The sequence below is a fragment of the Danio rerio genome, chromosome 19 (genome assembly GCF_049306965.1).
Source record: "Danio rerio strain Tuebingen ecotype United States chromosome 19, GRCz12tu, whole genome shotgun sequence".
NCBI classification, from domain to species: domain Eukaryota; kingdom Metazoa; phylum Chordata; class Actinopteri; order Cypriniformes; family Danionidae; genus Danio; species Danio rerio.
In genome coordinates, this window is record NC_133194.1 from 50,834,817 (window position 1) to 50,856,142 (window position 21,326).

The window sequence follows — 21,326 nt, forward strand, 5'->3', positions numbered from 1 at the left end:
ATTTGGCTCTTTTATTCAATAAAAAAGAATAATTGTGCCTAATCAGCAGCGCTTATAATGTGGGCCGAAACGATAACTAAATTTCATCATTTCCAACACCGCCTCCATTCAGGGGGGAGAAAATCTGTGCGGTGGAATTTTATCAGACCCCATCTGATTGGCTCTCCGCTAATCTCCGCATACTCTTATTCTATTGGTCGCCGCACCTGTCAGTCAGAGGGTCAGTGCCCGCCCACCCGCTGCTCTAATAAGGCTGATAGTAGCGCTGTGTGTGTGTCAGAATCCCGGACTGACGCTCCGCGTTTCCCGCTCAGTGAGTCCCGCGCGCTCGGTTGCGACATGACCAGAGTCCCGCACTCCTGCCCCGCCAAACATGGAGCACTTTAAATCCTTCATTTCGCTGCTCTGGATATTATTGTTCAACAGAACCCCGGAGTCCCGTGCAGAGGAAGGTACGTTCACGGCTTACAATTATTTGGACGGCAGGTGAATTGACGAGAAGAAGTGATACTGTAACTCGCTGCAGCTGTGTGTGTGCGCGTGTGTGTGAGCGCGTGTGTTCAAATTCCGCCGCTGTCGTGTCAAGTAAAGTTATCCTATATTAATTGACGGTATTAATTCATAAGGAGATCTGATCTAAACTGACATCACGCTCTGAGGGATTTTAAAAACACTTCAAAGAGACCGCTGCCGGTGAAGTGCAACAATGTATCGTTTAAAACATTCTAATGTTCGAAAATTAACGGCTGGAAATTGTTACATTGTTTCTGACAGTATGCTTTGAATTTGTGCCTGAAACTCAATTACATTACTGTAAATGACAGTTGTGTTGATTTAAAATAGATGTATTCATGTATATTAATTTATTAAAATGTATGTAAAAATTTATTAACATATGCTGATTAAAGTTATAATATATATAAAATATTTTTTATTTATCTAATACATTAGATATTCATGACATCAGATACTAAAATACAATTAGATATTTATATACCTAACGTATACATGTAAAATGTGCCTTGTTTTTTATACATATAATGTGTTTTTTTTTCTACATCTCTATGCTTCAGTTTTTGTCGTTTTTCTTTGTCATGCCCTTTTAATCTCCTCCTGATAATACTATGGAATCCAGTTTCAATAGAGCCGGCTGTTATTCCCGATGTGTGCTTTTGTGACTGTGCAGCTCCTGGTGGGATTGTTTGACAGTCAGTTTTGATGCCAGGCTGTCGCATTAGGCTCAGGTGAGGTCAACTAAGCGTCCTAATGAATGGCATGGCACAGAGAGGCAAAGAACAGATAATAACTGCGTCCCTTCAGGCTCTTTGGCCATGCTGAAGAAGCCCAGCTGAGCCTGGGTCTGCCTTTTCTCTCTCTCTCTCTCTCTCTCTCTCTCTCTTGCTCTCTTTATATCTATCTTTCCCACATTCTCTCTCAAATTCAAATTTACAATCAAACTTGCTTTATTGGCATGACGAATGTTATGTATGTATTTCCAAAGTATCTGTGATGTTTACATTAAACAGAACATATTAAAACAAATGACATAGCAGTGAAGAAAAAACAATCATTATCGGTACAGATAACAATAAACAATTTAGGATAAATAACTAAACAGTATATTTTACAACCAACATTTTAGAATAAATAATTATAACTAATTATAAAAATAAATACATTAAACTGTATATTTACCATATAACAATTTGGGATAATAATAAACAAAGAACAGTTTTTAAACATGAATATTTTATGATACAACAATAATAAATAATAAACAGTATTTAACTATAGCAACAATTGAATATTCAGTCTTTCTCTTTCTCCCTTTCTCCGTCTCTCTCTCGCTCTCTCTGAATGGCTGAACTCTGCTGGAATGCTGGTCGTCTGGATTACAATCGTTGGCTTAATGAATGTTGTGACAGCGATTAATTGCTGTGAAAGTGATGTGTCCTGAAAGGTCTTGTGTGTCTGCGGTGGTTTCTGATTGAGCTGAATATGTTCTCACTGTACGCACAACCTCTTTGTCCACAATTACGTCCCGGTCCTGCTGCGGCGCTTCTCTTTGTATTCAGCTCTACTGTATTTTCTCATAGGCAGGTGGGATCCGCGCAGCACCAGAGCTCTTTGTTGGTGCTATACAGTCAGTTGAATGAGAAAATCCTGTTTTCACTTGTGTTCACATCACTGATGCGGTTTTGTTGTAGCATGTCAGAATATCATTTTGTTTTAATTTATTTACAAAGCCTCAAAATTGATCAATTTAGGAGTGGATTGGAATTTTTAGAACAATAACCATTCAGAGGTATGTTTTTTTTAATTTTGTATAAATGCATTAGTGACATCAATTGGTAATGAACACTATTCTACTCGTATTCATTCATTCAATTTCCTTCAGCTTAATCCCTTTGTTCATCAGGGGTTGCCACAGCGGAATGAACCGCCAACTATTTCAGCATATGTTTTACACAAGGGCTGCCCTTCAAGCTGCAACCCATACATACATTGCCACACTCCTACACTACGGCAAATTTAGTGCATCAATTCCCCTATAGCGCATTTGTTTGGACTGTGGGGGAAACCGGAGCACCCAGAGGAAATATTCCACTCATGACATTTTAATTCTCTAAGTAGTGATTTGTAACTAAAGTAGATACACTTAAAGTAGATACGACATGAACTTGATCAATTTCACTTGATGTTTATATATTTTTGAGATGTTGTCTTAACTTTGACACACATTTAATACACTGTAGTGCAAACTTTTGAGGACAATAATTGTTATACATACATACACTTTTTTTCATAAGGATGCGTTACACTGATCAAGAATGAGTTTTATTATTAACGGAAGAGTATTCTCTTATCTATTTATCATTATTTATTGAATGTATATTGCAAAGTGCATATAAATGTTTACACAAAAATATAAAAATGAAAGTCATCAAATCATCATAATTCATAATGCACTGTTAAATATCTGTAAATCAGCAGTTTTCCATATTTTGTTTTTTTTTTTTTTTTCCCATTTTTTTTTATGATTTAGAATTCTATTATGGATGTTGAGCTTTCTTTCAACACTTTTACCCTTAAAAAGTGAAACACAAGCAAAATGTTTAATCACAAAATACAGAAACTGTTAATTTATAGATCTTTTTCACAGTGTGGTCAATGTGACTAGGCATGGGAAAACTTAAGGTTTTAAAACGGCAAAAATGTTCTGTTATGCTATTTCTAAGGTACAGTACGTGTAAGTATGTGTTTTTTTTTACATGTTTTTTTTAAATTTTTTTTTACAATTATAAATAATATAAATAATAAAGAATAAGTTTATTTATTCCAACATCCTATGGTGCTAGTGTTTGTGCCATGCTCCTGAAGAGTGCAGTGGCTTATCCAAAGATGCCTTTTCAAGTTGTAAATTAATCTGTTTTGTAAACTAATAAAGATAGCAGGTCTATGCTGTATTTTGATTATTCAACCTGACATGTTTATCGTTTCAAAATATTTTAAATATTTCTTAAAATATAATATCTTGTGTTCAACAGGAAAAAAGCTGTTGATTTTACCCAGAAGAATATATTTGAAAGCAGTAATTACAATACTGTCATACTGTGATATTTTTATCCAATGTTTTCATAGTGTCAGAATTTTATACCGGGCCATACCTACACTGTAAAACTCAACAGTCAACAACTGAAATGAGTGTAGTTGACTCAAAATTTACTGAAAGTTGATTCTACTCATTTGAAAAGTGTTTTGAAAAGAGTTTTGAAGTTTTAATTTAATATCTCATTACATAAACTTAAGTGGAGTTAGTTCACAGTACTTGTATACAGATGAAGTCAGAATTATTAGCCTGTCTAGTCACCCTAATTACCGTAGTGAAGCCTTTAAATGTCACTTTAAGCTGTATAGAAGTGTCTTGAAGAATATATAGTCTAATATTATTTACTGTCATCATAACAAAGAGAAAATAAATCAGTTAATAGAGATGAGTTATTAACACTGTTATGATTAGAAATGTGTTGGAAAAAAAATCTGCTCTCTGTTAAATAGAAATTGGGAAAAAAGTTAACGGGGCTAATAATTCTGACTTCCACTGGTTTTTAACTCAAATGGTTTGTAGCAATCGGTTTCTTCAAATGATTTGAGTTGCCTTTACTTACTAAGTTTTACAGTACTCGGTTGGTTTAAGTTCTCTTAATTTATTGGGTTTTACTGTGCTCAAATTGCTTTGTTTACTCAAATAAATTAAGTTGACAGTACTCATTAGGATTAGTTTTAGAACTTAAGTGTATTGTTGCAGTTGGTTTTCTCAAATGACTTGAGTTACCTTTTTGGGTTTTACAGTGTACCTGTGACACTGAAGACTGCAGTGATGTTGCTGAAAATTCCACTTTACATCAGCGCATATATAAATTCACTTTATTTTGCTTTAAGCACAAAACTCGAACCGTTCCCCCACATTTTCCCCTGTTCGTCTGGCAGGCTCTTTTTGTTTCCCCCGTGTCTGTCATTATTGCCCACTCTGTAAAAAATATAATGAGCAGTTTCCATATTTAGTGATTCACACGGGTTTATTTCCAGTGGGATGTTGGTCTCTGCTCTGTCCGCTTCTGATGTTGAAAAATCAACTCTAAAGTTTAACAAAGTGACTTTTAGTGACATTTTAGTAATTTGATAATAATTCGATGTATAAGAATAAAATCTAGAGAAATAAGTCTGTAAAATAGCAGAAAATGTGCTGCAGTTTATTACGAGGTTTATGTAGCGTAATATACAACACCAGACAATACAGCACTTTACGCTATTAAAACTGTCAATATTTTCGGGGCCAATGATGCAGTAGTTAATGCGTCGACACATGACTTTTAACTGCAGTTTGGCTCTTTCATTCAGGGAATTCAGTCATGTTCCTTGCGACAAACAAGATATTTGTATCTCTGCTGTAAGCGTGTATTTTTCATGCAATGTTTGATACCGCACGGCGAATGAGAGAAAAAAAACCTCAGCATTTCCCGGAAACTTAGATGCACACAGCAGGTAGCGTCAGAAAGCCGCGTGTGTTATTCCGGTCACAAAATGCGGTGAAAATCCTACACAAGGTTAAAGTTTGGTTGTGGTGCTAACATGTTTACACTCGGTGCAATAGTTAACTTATTTCGATACAAACAAACTGAATAAACAAAGAGCACTGGTCGCTCACTTACCAAATCTGTAGAGACAGGACAATCACCAGCAACTAGAGCCGCGTCTTTAGAAGGGGAAGACTACAAGCGAATCCGGATCTCAGCGTTTGCAGATGAGAACAGCTCTCAGGTAAACAATAATCCTCCTTAGACACGCAAGTTATCATTGTCGCGCGTCGCGTACACTGTTAATCCACACGTGACTCCAGCTGCGCTCTCACAGAGAGAAAATGAAAACAAAACTTCACTGCAGCAAACTATAAAAGCAACACTTCACGCTTGTTTTGCCAACACAACGTGGCGTCTCTGTCGTCTAAACACTGTGACGGTAATGAATATTAATGAAGTTGCACAATAGAGCGCGCTGATTGGTTTGAACCAAGCTTTACTCATGCATTAAAGCATCACACTGTAAGACGTAATAAGACACACTCTGGCACAGGCGCCCAGTCTGCACGCTGGAATACACGCTATAATCTCATGACCGTGACGCAGCTTCAAAAATTCGCTTCAAACCGGAAGTACGAATTTGCTTGAAATAACGCAAAAACAACCAATTTACACTTTTTAGTGAAATATAGGTGTCCTAATAGTGTTTTTAGCAGTGTGGGACACATATACCACTGTCAACAGCTCAAATGTGTTTTGGTGTTTCGTGACCCTTTAAAGGTAAATAATCAATATTTTCAAATGGTTACAAGCTGTTTGAAGAAAGATCAAGATCCCAAAATGCAATTCAAAATAAGAAATAAATGAGTGTAAAAATAAAAACACGAATCACAAACTAGAGAAAACTGCTAATTTAGGGGTGTTTTTTACAGTGCAGTGTGCAGGTGTGTTTCCTCACGCTGGCAGCCGGAGCTGGAGACCCTCATGTCTGACCCCTCAGCACTAACACACCTTGGCATCTCATTGTGGGCTTATTTACTGCTTTCTGTGTGCTGCTGGACCCTGCTGTGGCGCAGCTCTTTTGTGCATGTGCCGGCTGCTTCAGTGTCGGTCACGCTGTGTCTGTGCTTTTTAAGGACTCCGTCAGAATGCAGTGCGGTCCATATGAGGGCACTTTACCTGGGAGAGAGCTTTTTTACGCCTGTCATTAGTGACGGCTGCTTTCAGGCACTGCTTCATGATGCTTTCAGTGCTTCACTAATCTTTTATTTAGAATCAGTGCGTGCTTCAAATTGGCATGGTAATGTTGCGTAATTAAAAATTTGGGCAATTTAAAGTCTGTACACAGGGAGACAGCGCCCTCTAGTGGATTTGTCATCTGAAATGTGCAACATATTTTACGCTTTACACAAATGTACATTGAGTAACATTTCTCCAATGTGCCTGGGTTGGAAATCTTAGGGCTGTCTACTGATGTTGCTTGGGTCAAGGTTCAAATCCCCTGATCTTCGTAACCAGATTGTGCCATTCAAATGATGTGGGTTTCCTGTAGGGGTGTCAAAATTAATCGTTTCTTCGATGCAGACGCGGACAATTCGGTATCGGTTCAGTAATAATCATAACCGGTTATTACTGACGTCATTTACCTCATATGCACTCTGTCGCGAGGGAGACGATCGCGAGTATTTACAACTCTCTAACTACTTAATACTCATGAACTGTGCACAATTTCACTGTGTGTGTTTGAGAATGAAAGTAGCCTACTCCATTTCTCTCGATCGCTCTCGCTCTGTCTCTGTCTCTGTCTCTCTCTCTCTCTCTTTCTCACACACACACAGTGGCCCATTTGACCTGCTGGCGTGGCTTTTCTTCTCCTCTTGGCTGTTTTACAGCGTTACTTTTGAATACAGAAACGTGCGCGTGTCTGCAGAGTTTTCTCCACCGTGTCTATCACACATCAGCTGTGAGATCGCCGCTGCCGCCTGCCGCATATCATTCATCTGAAGAGCACAGCGCGCAAGAGCCAATCGCAACCGTTTTTGTTGAGGGTGTAACCAATCAAAGGGGTGTAAGAGAACTAGACAAGATTCAGAAATTGAGCTGGATATTTATATTTGTTTATATTATTTGCTAAAGCTTGTTTTTTTTAAGTTACAGTTTATATATCTGACTGTTTGTATTAAATGACACAATTGGATTACAAATAATAACCTATATAAATATAAATATATTCATACATTTTAATACAGGAGCTGCTGCTGTGAAGAAAATATAAAAGCATCGTCAATGCACCATGATGCACAGAAATATCGAATTGAACCGAATCGATGGCATGATAATCGTAACCGAACCGTGAGACTAGTGTAGGTTCACAGCTCTAGTTTCCTGGGAGAAATAACAAGATGGGAGAGTGGGGGAGAAACAACTGAAAAGAAGCACTTTCATTTTTTTCTGGAGTAAAACTTCATGAGTGTCTGTACTTTAACATAAGCTCCACAAGCTCTTGGTTTTGTGTTCTTCTTCACCTCTGCCAGTCATGGAAAAGTCTTTTAAAAGCGTGCGGTTCGGTGTTGGCCGATGCTGGCAGGATTTCCACACCGCTGCTGTGTGTCTGCAAGGTTAGACTGATTTGTGAGGCTGGCAGGAGAAACTCTGACATGCAGGAGTTTATCTAGTGGGCCGTGGTGAAGTGTGGACTCACGGTGAGCAAGAAGGAAAGTGAAACAATGAGGGATGGAGACAGCAGAAGGCTGAACGCAGAGAAATGCTGCTTTTGTTGGCTGAGAGGAAGAAAAAGAGCAAATCTGAATGGTGTGTCTGAGTAACATCTACACTGATTTCTGTTGTAGCGGTCTATAACTGCATATAGCAAGGCTGTAGATTTGTTTTTGATATTGGTAAAGAACTAATTTAACTGTTGTGTGCTGTGGGCTTGTTTTTAACCACTCTGGGCTGATTTTGAGCCCTAATTTGACCACAACTTTCTGTGTTTCAGCAAATAGAACATTTTTGGCCTTATTGACCCTCACTATAATCACATTTATTAACTGTAAAGCCAGCATATAATCATGCAATCTTGGTTGTTGCTGGTTTTCCCTGTTAGGAAGAGGTAAAATGGATTTTTACTGGTGTTTTTACTGTCATTTTTACTGTTGATTATCAGTTACAGTGCAAAAAGAGCTACGTTTCTGGCTTTTATATGGTGTCTACCTGTATGAGACCTTACCTTGATATGTCTGAGAAGTAAAATAAGCAACTTCTCTCTACCACAGAATTATACTATATAGCAGAGCATCTCAAAGTCTGGACTCTGGTCTGGATCCGGACCGTGAGGTTGTTCAATCCGGACTGACTCTATTTCGTATTGCAAGACCATGTGTAGAGGATTCAAGTTGTGGATTTCCTTCATTGGTAAATGCATAAACCTTGTGAATCAGCAGTTTAGTTGTTTACAGAACTAAAGAATACAGGCCAAAATTAAATTGAAGACAAAATATTTAAAGTTTTCCTTTGTGATTCTGTTGTCAGGATATCCAGTGATCATAAGAAGCTTCATGTGATCGAGTGGGCCTGCTTTAATGCACCGCGGCAAAGCGATCATTTGATAGACTGAGATATCGGTCTCACAGAAAAGAAAACTTGATGAAGTGAATAAAGAGTTCAAAGTTGAATGGGCAGATGCCTTTATTTTGCCACAAGACATCACAGAGCCATGCTGCTTGATTTGTAATGAGACATTTTGAGTTGTAAAGAGTGAAAAAAAAATAAAAATAAAATGGGCCACTTCGAAACAAAACATGGACATTTTGAATGGCAGCATCCACAAAATACAGATATAAGGTCTGCAAAACTACAACACCTAAAGTTTTCATTATTGCCCACACCAAACCTCGCCCCTCACATTGACGCCACTAGCTTCATTGAGTGCATTGTGTCTGACGTTGTACACTGAAAAAAATTATTCAGAGATGATTCCTTGGATTTACTTAAAAATTGGATTTACAGTTTTTTACCTTAAATTGTAAACAATTTATTTGGGCTGAATTAAAACAAATTAAGTTGAACATTTATTAAATTTAATTTGTTAAAAATTCAACACAAATAAATAGTTTGCAACAGTTCTGCAGACATCATTTTTTTCAGTGCATCTCTGAGATATGCAGTCTCAGCTTATGCACTTATATCAGTCATTTCGCCACCGTTGTGTTGTATTTAATGTGTTTTGACTGCAAATGTCTCTTAATTTAAAGAAAAATAAATAGTGTTGACTTGTGATGCTATGGATGTCTATTAAATGGAGTTAACTTTTTAACTCCATTTAAAACCACGCCTCACTTTTTCTCCTCAACCAATCACCTACTCCCTAAAACTTATTTAGCACAATTCCTCTTGCTATAAAACACATTTTATTGGACTGTCCTGCTTTAAATGATTCTAAGGACATTTTTAACAAAGTGACACCAGAAAAGATTTTAGAATTTTCATCATGCATCAACACTAGAAATCGTATTTATTGAATGTATTCATTTGTTTGATGATTTTTTTTTTATTGTATACTTATTATTGAAGGGTTCCTGCCATGAAAACAATTGGTTGCTGACATGGCATTAAAAAAAAAAATAAAAAATTCTCAAACGTATTGAAGGCAGACCGGCCCTCTAGCACTGTTTGTCTCCTTCTTTCGAACCCATCCTCTTTTGCTCTATTTCCTCGCTTCCCATTCACAATCCTATAACCCTTTCTTCACTCCTAGGTTGAATCGGGGGCTCCAATCACTCTACCAAAATATTACAGAGACAGTACTCCCACTCTGAGTCTCTGGGTATCATCGTAGGATGCACGATCAACCTACCTTGTTTACTGTTTATCCTCTGTTTATCTTTCCTTCCCCTTCATCCCACTGTTGTCTTACTATCCTCTTCATCACTACTAGGGTTGTAACAATATACCGGTATGACGGTCTACCACGATTTGAACGTGCACGATTATCATACCATGAACAATTGCATATCAACGGTTTTAACCCTTAAAGACCGAGACAGCCGCCCGCGGCTAAAAATAAGTATTGCTCTTAAATGTTTAATAACTTTTGATCCGCTGATCCGATTCATACAATTGAAAGATTGGCATAAAGAAGAGAATCTCAACTATCCAGTGCTGTATCACATACCATTCGCGGCTCCGGAATCAGTGCGTTTACGTCATCAAAATTTGACAACGCTGATTTGACAAAGAAACGCTCGTCACTGTGTCTCCGGACAAACCAGACACGATACATTGATGCATTGTCCCTCCTCCATGCCCAGATTGGTTCAAACTCGCTATAACACAACCAATAAGCATAGGTTTCGCTTTTGTTTGTGGACCAAAAACGAGCTTTTTGAACAACACGGAATGAGAGATAGGCATACATTTCTGCGCGGCTAAATAAAACGCAAAAAAAAAGTTTTGCATGAAATAATTCTCATACTAAGTACTTTTGCATGCACAGCAGCACAGAAACATGACAAAACAGTGACACAGCAAAGACGAACTGCTGCTCTTGCTGTTTTCAAAAGACGCAAATGAAGGTGCAGCTGTTTGTCTGCATTGCAGACAACCATATCCAAATCCATATCCACAGACAACCATATCCATGCTGGCACATAAAACCTAAGGATGTTCCATATTGAATCTAGTTTCGTTATGTAACTATTTATAGTATAGTAAATATTTATATCTATTTTTTTACTGAGGATTTGCACCATGTTTATTTGGACTTTATTTGGACTTTGACACATTATTTATTATTTTTTTATTTGTTCATTGTAAGTGGTGTTGTTTATAGTAACTGAAAATATATTATTTGGAAAAAGTCAAATTTGCTTCACTGTTCTATTATTTTGTAACATTTGTAACATACCGTATACCGCGAAACCGTCAAACCGTGGTATTGTTTTAGACGATTATCATACCGTAAAAAATTCATACCGTTACAACCCTAATCACTACATCCCTACAATAAAGTCTAGCTCAAAGTGTGGAATGGTCCATGCCGGTGCAAAGCAAGTTATGCAATATCAATGGTTCCAGACATTTTATTGTTATTAAAAAAAAACAGATTTGGACCTTTTAATGAAGACATTGAGAACCCCTGCTATATAGTGCCAATTAAGGTTTTATTTTTGTTTTAGGTATTAGAAACTGCAATAACTGAACTCTTTCAGCGTAGTGATATACAACAATTATGTGCTCAACTTGCCGGAACTACTTTATCTGTGTGTTTATCTGAAAATGACAGCACACCTCAGCCAATCAGATTCCTGCATTCTTGATGCATTATAATCAGCCAGTGTGTCCGTCACAGGAGGATTTCTCCATTCAGCATGCTTCGAAACTGGTGATTAAGTTTGATCTGTTTTCTCTCAAATTGACGGGTGCTGTATTGAGTGTCGGCGTGCGGATCGATACCGTATTGTTTGTGTAAAGCGAAGGGTCACCGATATTCATCTTGGTTTGGTTTCTGCTGGATCTGCATTAATGCTGCAGGAGGCACGATGCTTTTATTACCTGCAGAATGTGGATGTTTCTGGAGCGCCGAACTGAAAAATGAAGCGTTCTTCAGGCTGTCGGTGTTTGAACTCAGAAAAGCAGCCCACAAAAAGCTTGATTGTCCTTCCAACAGCAGTGTGTGTGTGCGTGTGTGTTTGCTGTTGAATATTTATCTTGTTATATACTGTAGCAGGAATGTGTCAGGAGCTGGCAGAGTGTGTGTGTGTGTGCGTGTGTATGTGCGTCTGACCTCTTGTTTTGCTGATCTTTATGTTGAAAATGCACTAGACGGGCAGTTTTTCACTGCAAAAGCACAGTTTGTTCTGAGGTTATAAGTAATTTATGCTTGATGGCTTCATTTCTTGTTTTTTTTCTTAAGTAATTTTTATATTTTATTTGTTTTTGTTTGTTTTTTATTTGGTTAATTTCAAACGTTTTTGATTTCCAAAAATATATTTTAGTTTTTGACCTTGTTTTACTGAATATGTTGGGATGCATAGATGGATGGATAAATAGATAGAATTATAAAAATATATTTTTTTACCTTGTTTTGCTAGTTTTATATTGAAATCTAATAAGTAAATCTTTGTTTTTCTTGTCCAATTTTATTTAAAAGTTTTATTAGATTTTTAAAATTTTTTTAATTAATTTTATATTATAAAAAAAGTTTAATATTTAAATAGTTTAATTTCATAAAGACTTCTTGTTTTATTGATCTTTGTCCTCCTGTTATACATCATTCATGCTAAATTATTTTTGTTATTCCATTTTTATATTTGATTTTTTATTTAGTTTTATTTTTGTGTGTGCATGTGAGTGTGCGTGTGTAATTTTCCACAAATATTTTATTTTTATTTTCATTTTTTATGTTGACATATCTACATTTCATGCTAGTATCTATTAATGTACATGTAAATAATTGCTTAATTTGTTTTTCTTTTTTTCAATTTTCTTTGTGTTTTTAATTTAGTAAAAAATACTTTTATAATGTGTTTCTAAATAATATTTTTTAGAATATTTAAATTTATTTTTTAAACCTCAAATTTTTGTATTGAAATCTAATTCATTGTATTTTTTAATTATTTTTTAAAGTTTATATAGTTTAAATTGAGATTTTATTTTAAAAAAATGTTTTATTTTTAAGTTATTTGTTTTTAGACCTCTTGTTATGCTGATCTTTACACTGGAAACACACTAGACGGGCAGTTTCTCAGTAAAAAAAAAAAAAAAAAAGCTGTGTGTGTGTTCTCAGCTTGTGTGCGTGTGGTTCAGTGGTTGATTTGTAATGTGGACATGGAGTTCAGGTCTGCTTCGGGCTCTCACACATGCAGATGTGGGCTTATATAAGACTCCAGACCTCTGCGGCTTTAATGCTGTAACTAATAACACACTCGAGCAGGGCAGAATTAATGCTGCTTCATTCTGAGCGGCTTCAGTTTCATCGCATGGTTTTAAAGCAGAACTTGTTTTTTTTTTTTTTTTTGCGGAGTTGACATTTTTTTCCCCCAGGTTTGACTTGAGATGAGGTATTGATTTAGGGTCAACATGGGTTTAGTTTCTGGCTCTGGACGGATATCTGCTTTAATGAAGGCTGATAGCTGATGTGAAGAGTTTGCACGCGGGTTAGTTGAGTGTGGGATTCTTACTATTTTCAGGAAACTTTTTGACAGTGTAAATTCTGAAAATGGAGAGATGAAATATTAGATTTGTCGCATTATAATTTAAGATGCCACAAATGGATTTATTCATTTTCATACTAATATAAAAAAGTAATTCATTCATTTTCTTTTTAGCTTAGTCCCTTTATTAATCAGGGCTCACCACAGCGGAATGAACCGCCAACTTATCCAGCATATGTTTTAATATATCACACTCGTATACGGACTGTTTAGCCTACCCAGTTCATATATCACATATGTTTGAGCTGTGGGGGAAACCGGAGCACCCGGAGGAAAGCCCACGCAAACACGGGAGAACATCCAAACTTTACACAGAAACAACAGCTGACCCAGCTGAGGCTCAAACCAGTGACCTTCTTGCTGAGGCGATTGTGTTACCCACTGCACCACCTTGTTGCCCTTTAAGTAATTCATATTTATTCTCTTATTATTATTATTATTATTATTATTATTATTATTATTGTTGTTGTTGTTGTTGTTGTTGTTATCATTTTTATTTTATTATTATTATCATTATTTTTCTTTTAATATTTTTTACTATTTATTTTATTTATTATTATTATTATTATTATTATTTAAATTTATATTTTTTACTTTTTTATCTTTAGTTTTATTTTATTATTATTATTATTATTATTATTATTATTATTATTATTATTATTATCAAATTGTTTACATTTTGATTTAAGTATTTTTGTTTTATATATTTTTGTTAATTTATTATTATTTTGATTTTAGGATACATTATTATACTAAAACATATTTATATTAGAGCTATATTTTAAGGTTTATGGTATATTTAAAAAGTATATTTTTATATAATATAATATATAAACACAAAGATGGGAATGTTTATTTAATTTGCTTAATGTCTATAAATTACTTCCCATGTGCTTTTGAATGAATTTTCTTTCAACACATTTTTTTAAACATAAATAATAATAATAATTATTATTTTATATATATATAGGAAATATCTTAAATATTGGTTTCTGTCAAAATAAAGGAGGGATACTATAATTTACCATTTACTGCTGCAATGCATTCTATCTATTTTTTGATTATTAATGAGTTTAACATCTGGTTCACATTAGCCCCTGAACAGTGTTAAAGCTATACAGTATAAAACAGTGTTGTACATAATGAGATGTTTTATAAAAGACAACCAATCAGACAGTACCTCAATGCAGACCTCATTAAATATTCATTAGCATTAAGCACACACACACACGCACACACACACACACACACACACACACACACACACACACACACGCACAAAAATGCTTTGTTTTTATTTTTTAGTATTGAGCCTTTAAAGGAATTCTTACATTACTAAAAGTGACATAAAGCCTGGTAATTTATACTATCTTACAAAGGCAATAATTTGGAGATATCATTATAATTAAATCTCTCTAGTCACTCTCATGAATATTCAAATGAGGATGCTGATCCAGGAACTGTGTTTAATTGCCTGAATGGAGACTTTAGGAAGCCGCCGGTGGTCTCTTTAAGTTAGTTAACGTTATGTGGTTGTTTTATTGGACCTAATGCATTTCTAATGTCCAGAAAATCTCTCTGCCGATACGCGAGTGGAGGATTTCGGTCTCAAAGCTCATAACGAAAGCCACAAGCCTCGTCCCCGGCGGGATCTGCTGAAACTTTAATGCTTCATTCAGCATTCTCGCACACGCTTGTATACCTCAAACACAGCGTTTCCAAAGTGCATTTAAGTTTTCATCCAGCGACACTTAAACTTCATCTCAGAATTATTAGCACTCCTGTGAAATTAAATTAATTTTAACATACTTCCCATGTGCTCTTTAATGGATTTATTCAACATCTTTCTAAACAAAATAGTGTTAATAACTCATTTCTAGCTGATTTCTTTTCTCTTTGTCATGATCACAGCACATATTATTAGACTAGATATTCTTCAAGAAACTAGTGTTTAACTTAAACGGAATTAATTATCTAGTTTAATTAGGGCAGGTATTGGATAACAGTGCTTTTAATTATTATTATTATGGGGGTCTAATAATTAAGTCTACACTACTTTAGATTTTTTGTTTTGTTTCTATTCCAAATACAGCACTGTCCTGTAAAAATACAGGCTTCCACACATTTGATTTGTGTTGCGACAGCATGAAAGATTTAAGTTAACTTATTAGTTTGTACAAATTTAAGTGGAATGAACATAAGTGAAGATTATTTATAAACTAATGTTGAGAGGAGCGCGTGATTATGATTAAACAACACAAATTAATAAAGTTAATGGAATTGTTTTTATAAACTCGAGTGGATTGAACATAAAACTATTAAGTTCCCCCTGTCAAAAATGACGTATCGTGTTGTTTCAACTTGTATTAAGGGAGAAAAGAGACATTTAGGGAAAATTCTGAGTGCTCTATGAGGTTGTACTTATAGAAAGCATTAAGTAATATTTAAGGGTTATTCTAGGCACCCCATTAAGTTAACAAAAGAGTGATCTTAGGGGAGCATTACACTTAATGTGTTTTATATAACTGGGCACTGGCACGTATTTTAGTTTTGGCCCTCAGATGTCAGTATAAAGCAGGTCTCCAGTGGTGTACAAAACCCTGTTCATCTTCTGAAGAGGCTTTTGACCTTTGAGAGTCATTAATGCTGGATTGGAGGCGTCCGTCTCCGTCTCCCGGTGTCCCGTTATCAGAGTCTCGATGTGAACAATGTTCTCTGCTTTTCCTCTGCGCCGGCTTTGACCACTGACCTGGAAAATCAGCCGACCTTTTAATGCGTGGTTTCCCGCTGATGAATAAATTCATAAATTGTACGCTGTGGCATGAAGGCGACGCTTAGCCTCTCCAGACTCCAGATCAGGGCCAGGGGTTTATTATAATATTATTATTATTATTATTATTATTATTAGGCATATTTGGAATGATATTATGGGGAATATTTGTTTACCTAATTATAAATGTCTATTTTTTGCATTTAGGTCTTTATTTTTCATTAATTTCTTTCTTTTCAGCTTGGTCCCTTTTTTAATCAGGGCTCGCCCCAGCGGAATGAACCACCATTTATGTTTCATATCATTGCAATTATAAGTCACTTCAGTGATTAAGTTTCTGCTAAATGACTAAATGTGAGTTTATTTATTTTAAAGGATTTATCTTAAACATTGGTTTCTATCAAAATAGAGAATGTATGCTATAATTTAGCCATTTATTGCAAAATAATGCTTGAATATTATTGCTGCTTAAATTGTTTTATTTATTAATTTCTTAGTTTTTGCCTTGTTTCTAGTCCAAATATCTGAATTCTTAAATCAAGAAGCTTTTTCTTTTCTTTTTAAGCACTTTTTACATAATCTTGAATATTAATAATCTTTTGTTTATTTATATTTTTTTTAAGGAGGAAAGATTTTTGTCATTTTGACTTATTTCTGTAAACGAATATTTTTTTGCTGTTCTACAAAATGCTTCTTGATTAAAAATGTTTAATTAAGATTTGTTTGCAGTTTTGCAGTTTTACCTGTAAATTGTACTTTTATTTTTTTAAATCGCTTTATTTCAGAGTTTTCCTGATTTAAAAAAAGTTGCTGCAAATAAATGCAGGGTTTGAGCCTGTGTGGCTTATTTATGGGAAACTGCCAAGTGTTTTGCATTTTGATGAATGCATGCTAGTTTGTAGACTGTCAGATGGTTTGGGCTCACCCCTGTGACCGGGATGTTTTCATGCTTAGTTTACTTTTATAGTAATTTTATGCAATCTTAAAAATGCTCTTATATCCTAAAAAACAAAACAAAACTGCAATTATAAAGTGTAAAACTGGTCTCTAATCAACATTGCTGGTTTAATTGTGTACACTATCTTTTATTATTATTTCTATTACTCCAGTTGTGAAATAATATGAATTAATAATTAATAATAATAATTAATTATAATAATAATAATAATAATAAATAATAATAATAATAATAATAATAATAATAATATTATTATTATTATTATTATTATTATTATTATTATTATTATAAATAATAATTATAATAAATAATAATAAAAATAATAGTAATAGTAATAATAATGAAAAATAATTAATAAAAATACTAAAATAATAATAATAATAATAATAATAATACATATTTAAAATAATAATAATAATAATAATTAAAAAAAAATAATAATAATAATAATTAATAATAATAATAATAATAATAATAATAACAATTAAAAATAATTAATAATAATAATAATAATAATAATAATAATAATAATAATAATAATAACAAATAATAATGAATAAAAATAATACGAAGAAGATTCAACTTGTTATAATAAAATTTAAAGACCCAATAGCTGCTAAAATGGGTAAAAGGGACTTCTGTAAAATGTTTAATCAGCTTTGTTGCAACTCCTTTAGAGCTTAATATAAAAAATGGTATACGATAAATTCAGGTTTTGAGTATAATGCCATATCAGAATTATTCTTACATTCACCTCTACGTGTTCTGCACAGGTGATTGTGTGAGACAGCGAAGTGTGTGTGTCTGTGTCTGTATTTGTCTCTCAGTGTGTGTGTGTGTGTGTGTGTGTGTGTGTGTGTGTGTGTGTGTGTGTGTATGCAATCAGCCCTCAGTGCCGCAGTCTGTGTGTGTTTCTGTGTTTTCTCTGATTGCAATCAAAACAACTGAGGGGGGTCAGTTTTCACACACACAGAGAGAGAGAGAGTGTGTGTGTGTGTGTGTGTGTGTGTGTGTGTGTGTCTCTCTCTCCGTGTATTTATGTGAGTGCATTTGTGTGTGCATGTGTGAGTGAGTGTGCATTGGTGTGTGTTAGTCTGTGAGTGTGTGGATGTCTGTGTTTTTGTCTGCTTGTCTCTGTATTTGTACATGCATTTGTATGTCTGGTGTGTATTTGTGTAAGTGCATGAATTGTGTGTGTATGTGTGTGAAATTATCACAAATTTTAAAATACTGTTTTCCATGTGGGCGGCACGGTGGCTCAGTGGTTAGCCCTATGGCCTGGTTCGAGTCCCGACTGGACCAGTTGGCCTTTCTGTGTGGAGTTTGCATGTTCTCCCCGTGTTGGTGTGGGTTTCCTCCGGGTGCTCCGGTTTACCCCACAGTCCAAACACATGCGCTATAGGGGAACTGATCAACTAAATTGGCCGTAGTGTGCGAGTATGTGTGTGAATGAGTGTTTATAGGTGTTTCCCAGAACTGGGTTGCAACTGGAAGGGCATCCGCTGTGTAAAACGTATGCTGGAATAGTTGGCGGTTCATTCCACAGTGGCAACCCCTGATGAATAAAGGGACTAAGCTAAAGGAAAACAAGTGATTGAATGTTTTCCATGTGAATATGAAGTAATGTCATATAAATTGCTAAGATATAAAGCTGAATTTCCCTCCTTAAACAAAACTCCACACTGAAGGGCAAGGTGTTGACTGATGCATTAAAGCAGAGAAGCTGAAGTAGATCTACACGGTAAAACTGAAGATGTTCTCTGATTAATCAAGCAAACGAGTCATGGCTTATCAGAACTCTTCAAGTGTTGTTGAGCAGTTTACAGCACTGTACTGAAGGACACCTCTGCAGGTCTTCATTTATAAAGACTCTCTGACTCACGCAGGTTTACCATCACATAAGAGCAAGCCAATCACCTTTTAATTACTGTGATTTTTTTTCATTTATTTTTTGTTTATATGCCTTTAAAAGTTCTGATATATGTTGGCTCATTGTTCAGCACTGTGGCCTCACAGCAAAAAGGTCGCTGGTTTGAGTCTCTGCTGGGTCAGTTGGTGTTTCTGTGTGGAGTTTGCATGTTCTCCCCGTGTTGGTGTGGGTTTTCTCCGGGTGCTCCGGTTTCCCCCACAGTCCAAACACATGCGCTATAGGGGAATTGATCAACTAAATGTGTTTGAATGAGATTGTATGGGTGTTTTCCAGTACTGGGTTGCAGCTGGAAGGGCATCTGCTGTGTAAAACATATGCTGGAATAGTTCCACTATAGCGACCCCTGATAAATAAAGGGAGTGAGCTGAAGTAAAATGAGTTCTGATGTTCGTCATGACATTGAAGGACAAACTCTTGTGATGTTATTTCGAACTAAATAAAGCTGGTGCTGGAGAAATTGCCAAAGTGAACTTTCAGGATGAGATTTGTTTTGTCTGGTAAACACTTCTACCATTGGTCTGGTGATGTCACGTGTGGGTGTGTCTTTGAGGCCCCGCCTTCTTTAACTTGGAAATCTTTGAGTTCTTACACTGTAAAAACATCCGTCTATTATCAGTTCGCTGTATTTAGTTTTTATTTGTTTTCATGTATTATTTCTGCTTTTGAGTTGCATTATGGGCTCTTGATCTTTCCTCCAACAACTTTTAACCCTTAAGTTGTAGAGTCACTTTCGTTGTCTTTATTTTATAGTGTGCAGTGCTGTATTGTCTGGGTTGATGTTGTATATTACACTACAAACACCTTGTACTAAACTGCAGCACATTTTCTGTTATTTTACACACACTTTCCTCTATATTTCCTGGTATTCAGGATGTTGTGAGGACCAAATGTCCCCATGAGTTTAGCAATACCAGTAAATTTTGACCTTGTGGGGACATTTTTCTGGTCTCCATGAGGAAAAAAGGCTGACTAATAGACAGAATGAAGTGGAGATGTGAAAGTGCAGAGTGTTTGCTGTGAGGGTCGAGTTTAGAGGAGAAAATATACAGTCTGTACAGTAGAAGCATCATTACAGGTGTGTGTGTGTCCGTGTGTGTGTGTGATGATGTAATGTGTGGTCAGATGGTCAGTTGGCGAGGTGCTGTGGTCCTCTTTCTCAGTGCCAGATGGGGAGGCTCTCAGGAAGTGCCAGTTCCTCCCTCTACACACACACACACACACACACACAAGCACAGACACACACAGTCTTTCTTACACACACTCAGACACCGTCTCGCTCTTTCTCCCACACACAAACACCTTCTTACATGCACGTGCACAAACACATCAAGACACTCAAAGTCTCTCTCTCAACACACAAACATATATACACACACACACACACACACACCATCACACGGATAGACACACAATTTCTCACAGACACACACACACGCAGACACACAATGTTTTTCTCTTACACACACAACTACACAGACACACAAACTCGGACATGGTCTCTCTAATGCGCGCACACACACACACACCCACACACTCCCACCCACACTGAAGTTAATAACTCTGCGTGTGTGTGTGTGTGTGTCAGCGTCACCCTTTATTTCTCCTTGTCTCTGAGGTAATTGTAGATTACTTTAGCACTACTTGAAGGTCAGCTGAAGGACCATTGAGCAGACAGAGTCTAAATGAGGAGAAATAGGATTCACCTGCCACCGTGTGTGTGTGTGTGTGTGTTTAGCTATTTAAAGCATGTATGTGCCGTTTTTATGGTCTGTGATGCTATGCTGAATATGGCAGCGACTCTGTGGCTCAATGGTTAGCACTGTGGCCTCTCAGCAAGAAGGTCTCTGGTTCGAGTCCCAGCTGGGTCAGTTGGTGTTTCTGTGTGGAGTTTGCATGTTCTCCCCGTGTTGGTGTTGGTTTCCTCCAGGTGCTCCGGTTTCCACAGTCCAAACACATGCGCTATAGGGGAACTGATCAACTAAATTGGCTTTAGTGTATGGGTGTTCCCCAGTACTGGGTTGCATCCGCTGTGTACAATATATGCTGGAGTAGTTGGCGGTACATTCCTCTGTGGCGACCCTTGATTAATAAGGGACTAAGCCGAAAATAAAATAAAATAAATGAATGTCGGTGCAGTAGCCTAGTGGTCAGAGCGCTGACATGTGGAGCAGTAGCACTTCAGGGCATCCCGAGTTCAATCCTGCCTCTGACATTTCCCAGCCCTACCCCCCCCTTTCGCTTCCAGTCACAAATACCGTCCTGTCCACTTAATAAAAGATAAAAAGCCAAAAATAAATCTTAAAATAAATGAAAGAATGAAAAGCAAAATGATCCTTTGAGAATGATTATAGCACCTCCCGGTGGTGAAAGTGGTTGT

At 36.1% G+C, this 21,326-nt stretch overlaps 1 protein-coding gene across 2 annotated transcripts in view; it reads left to right on the forward strand.

Annotated features, from left to right (window-relative positions):
- The first annotated feature begins 275 nt into the window (after positions 1-275).
- Positions 276-21,326, forward strand: part of LOC100329589 (ephrin type-A receptor 7) — a 185,960-nt gene continuing 164,909 nt past the window's right edge. For both annotated transcript variants that reach the window (XR_012395279.1, XM_073931951.1), the window contains exon 1: positions 276-452. Coding sequence is in view for 1 of the 2 variants with exons in the window: in XM_073931951.1 (XP_073788052.1) it covers positions 374-452 (79 nt within the window). In the remaining variant the exon portion in view is untranslated. The remainder of the gene's footprint in view (positions 453-21,326) is intronic.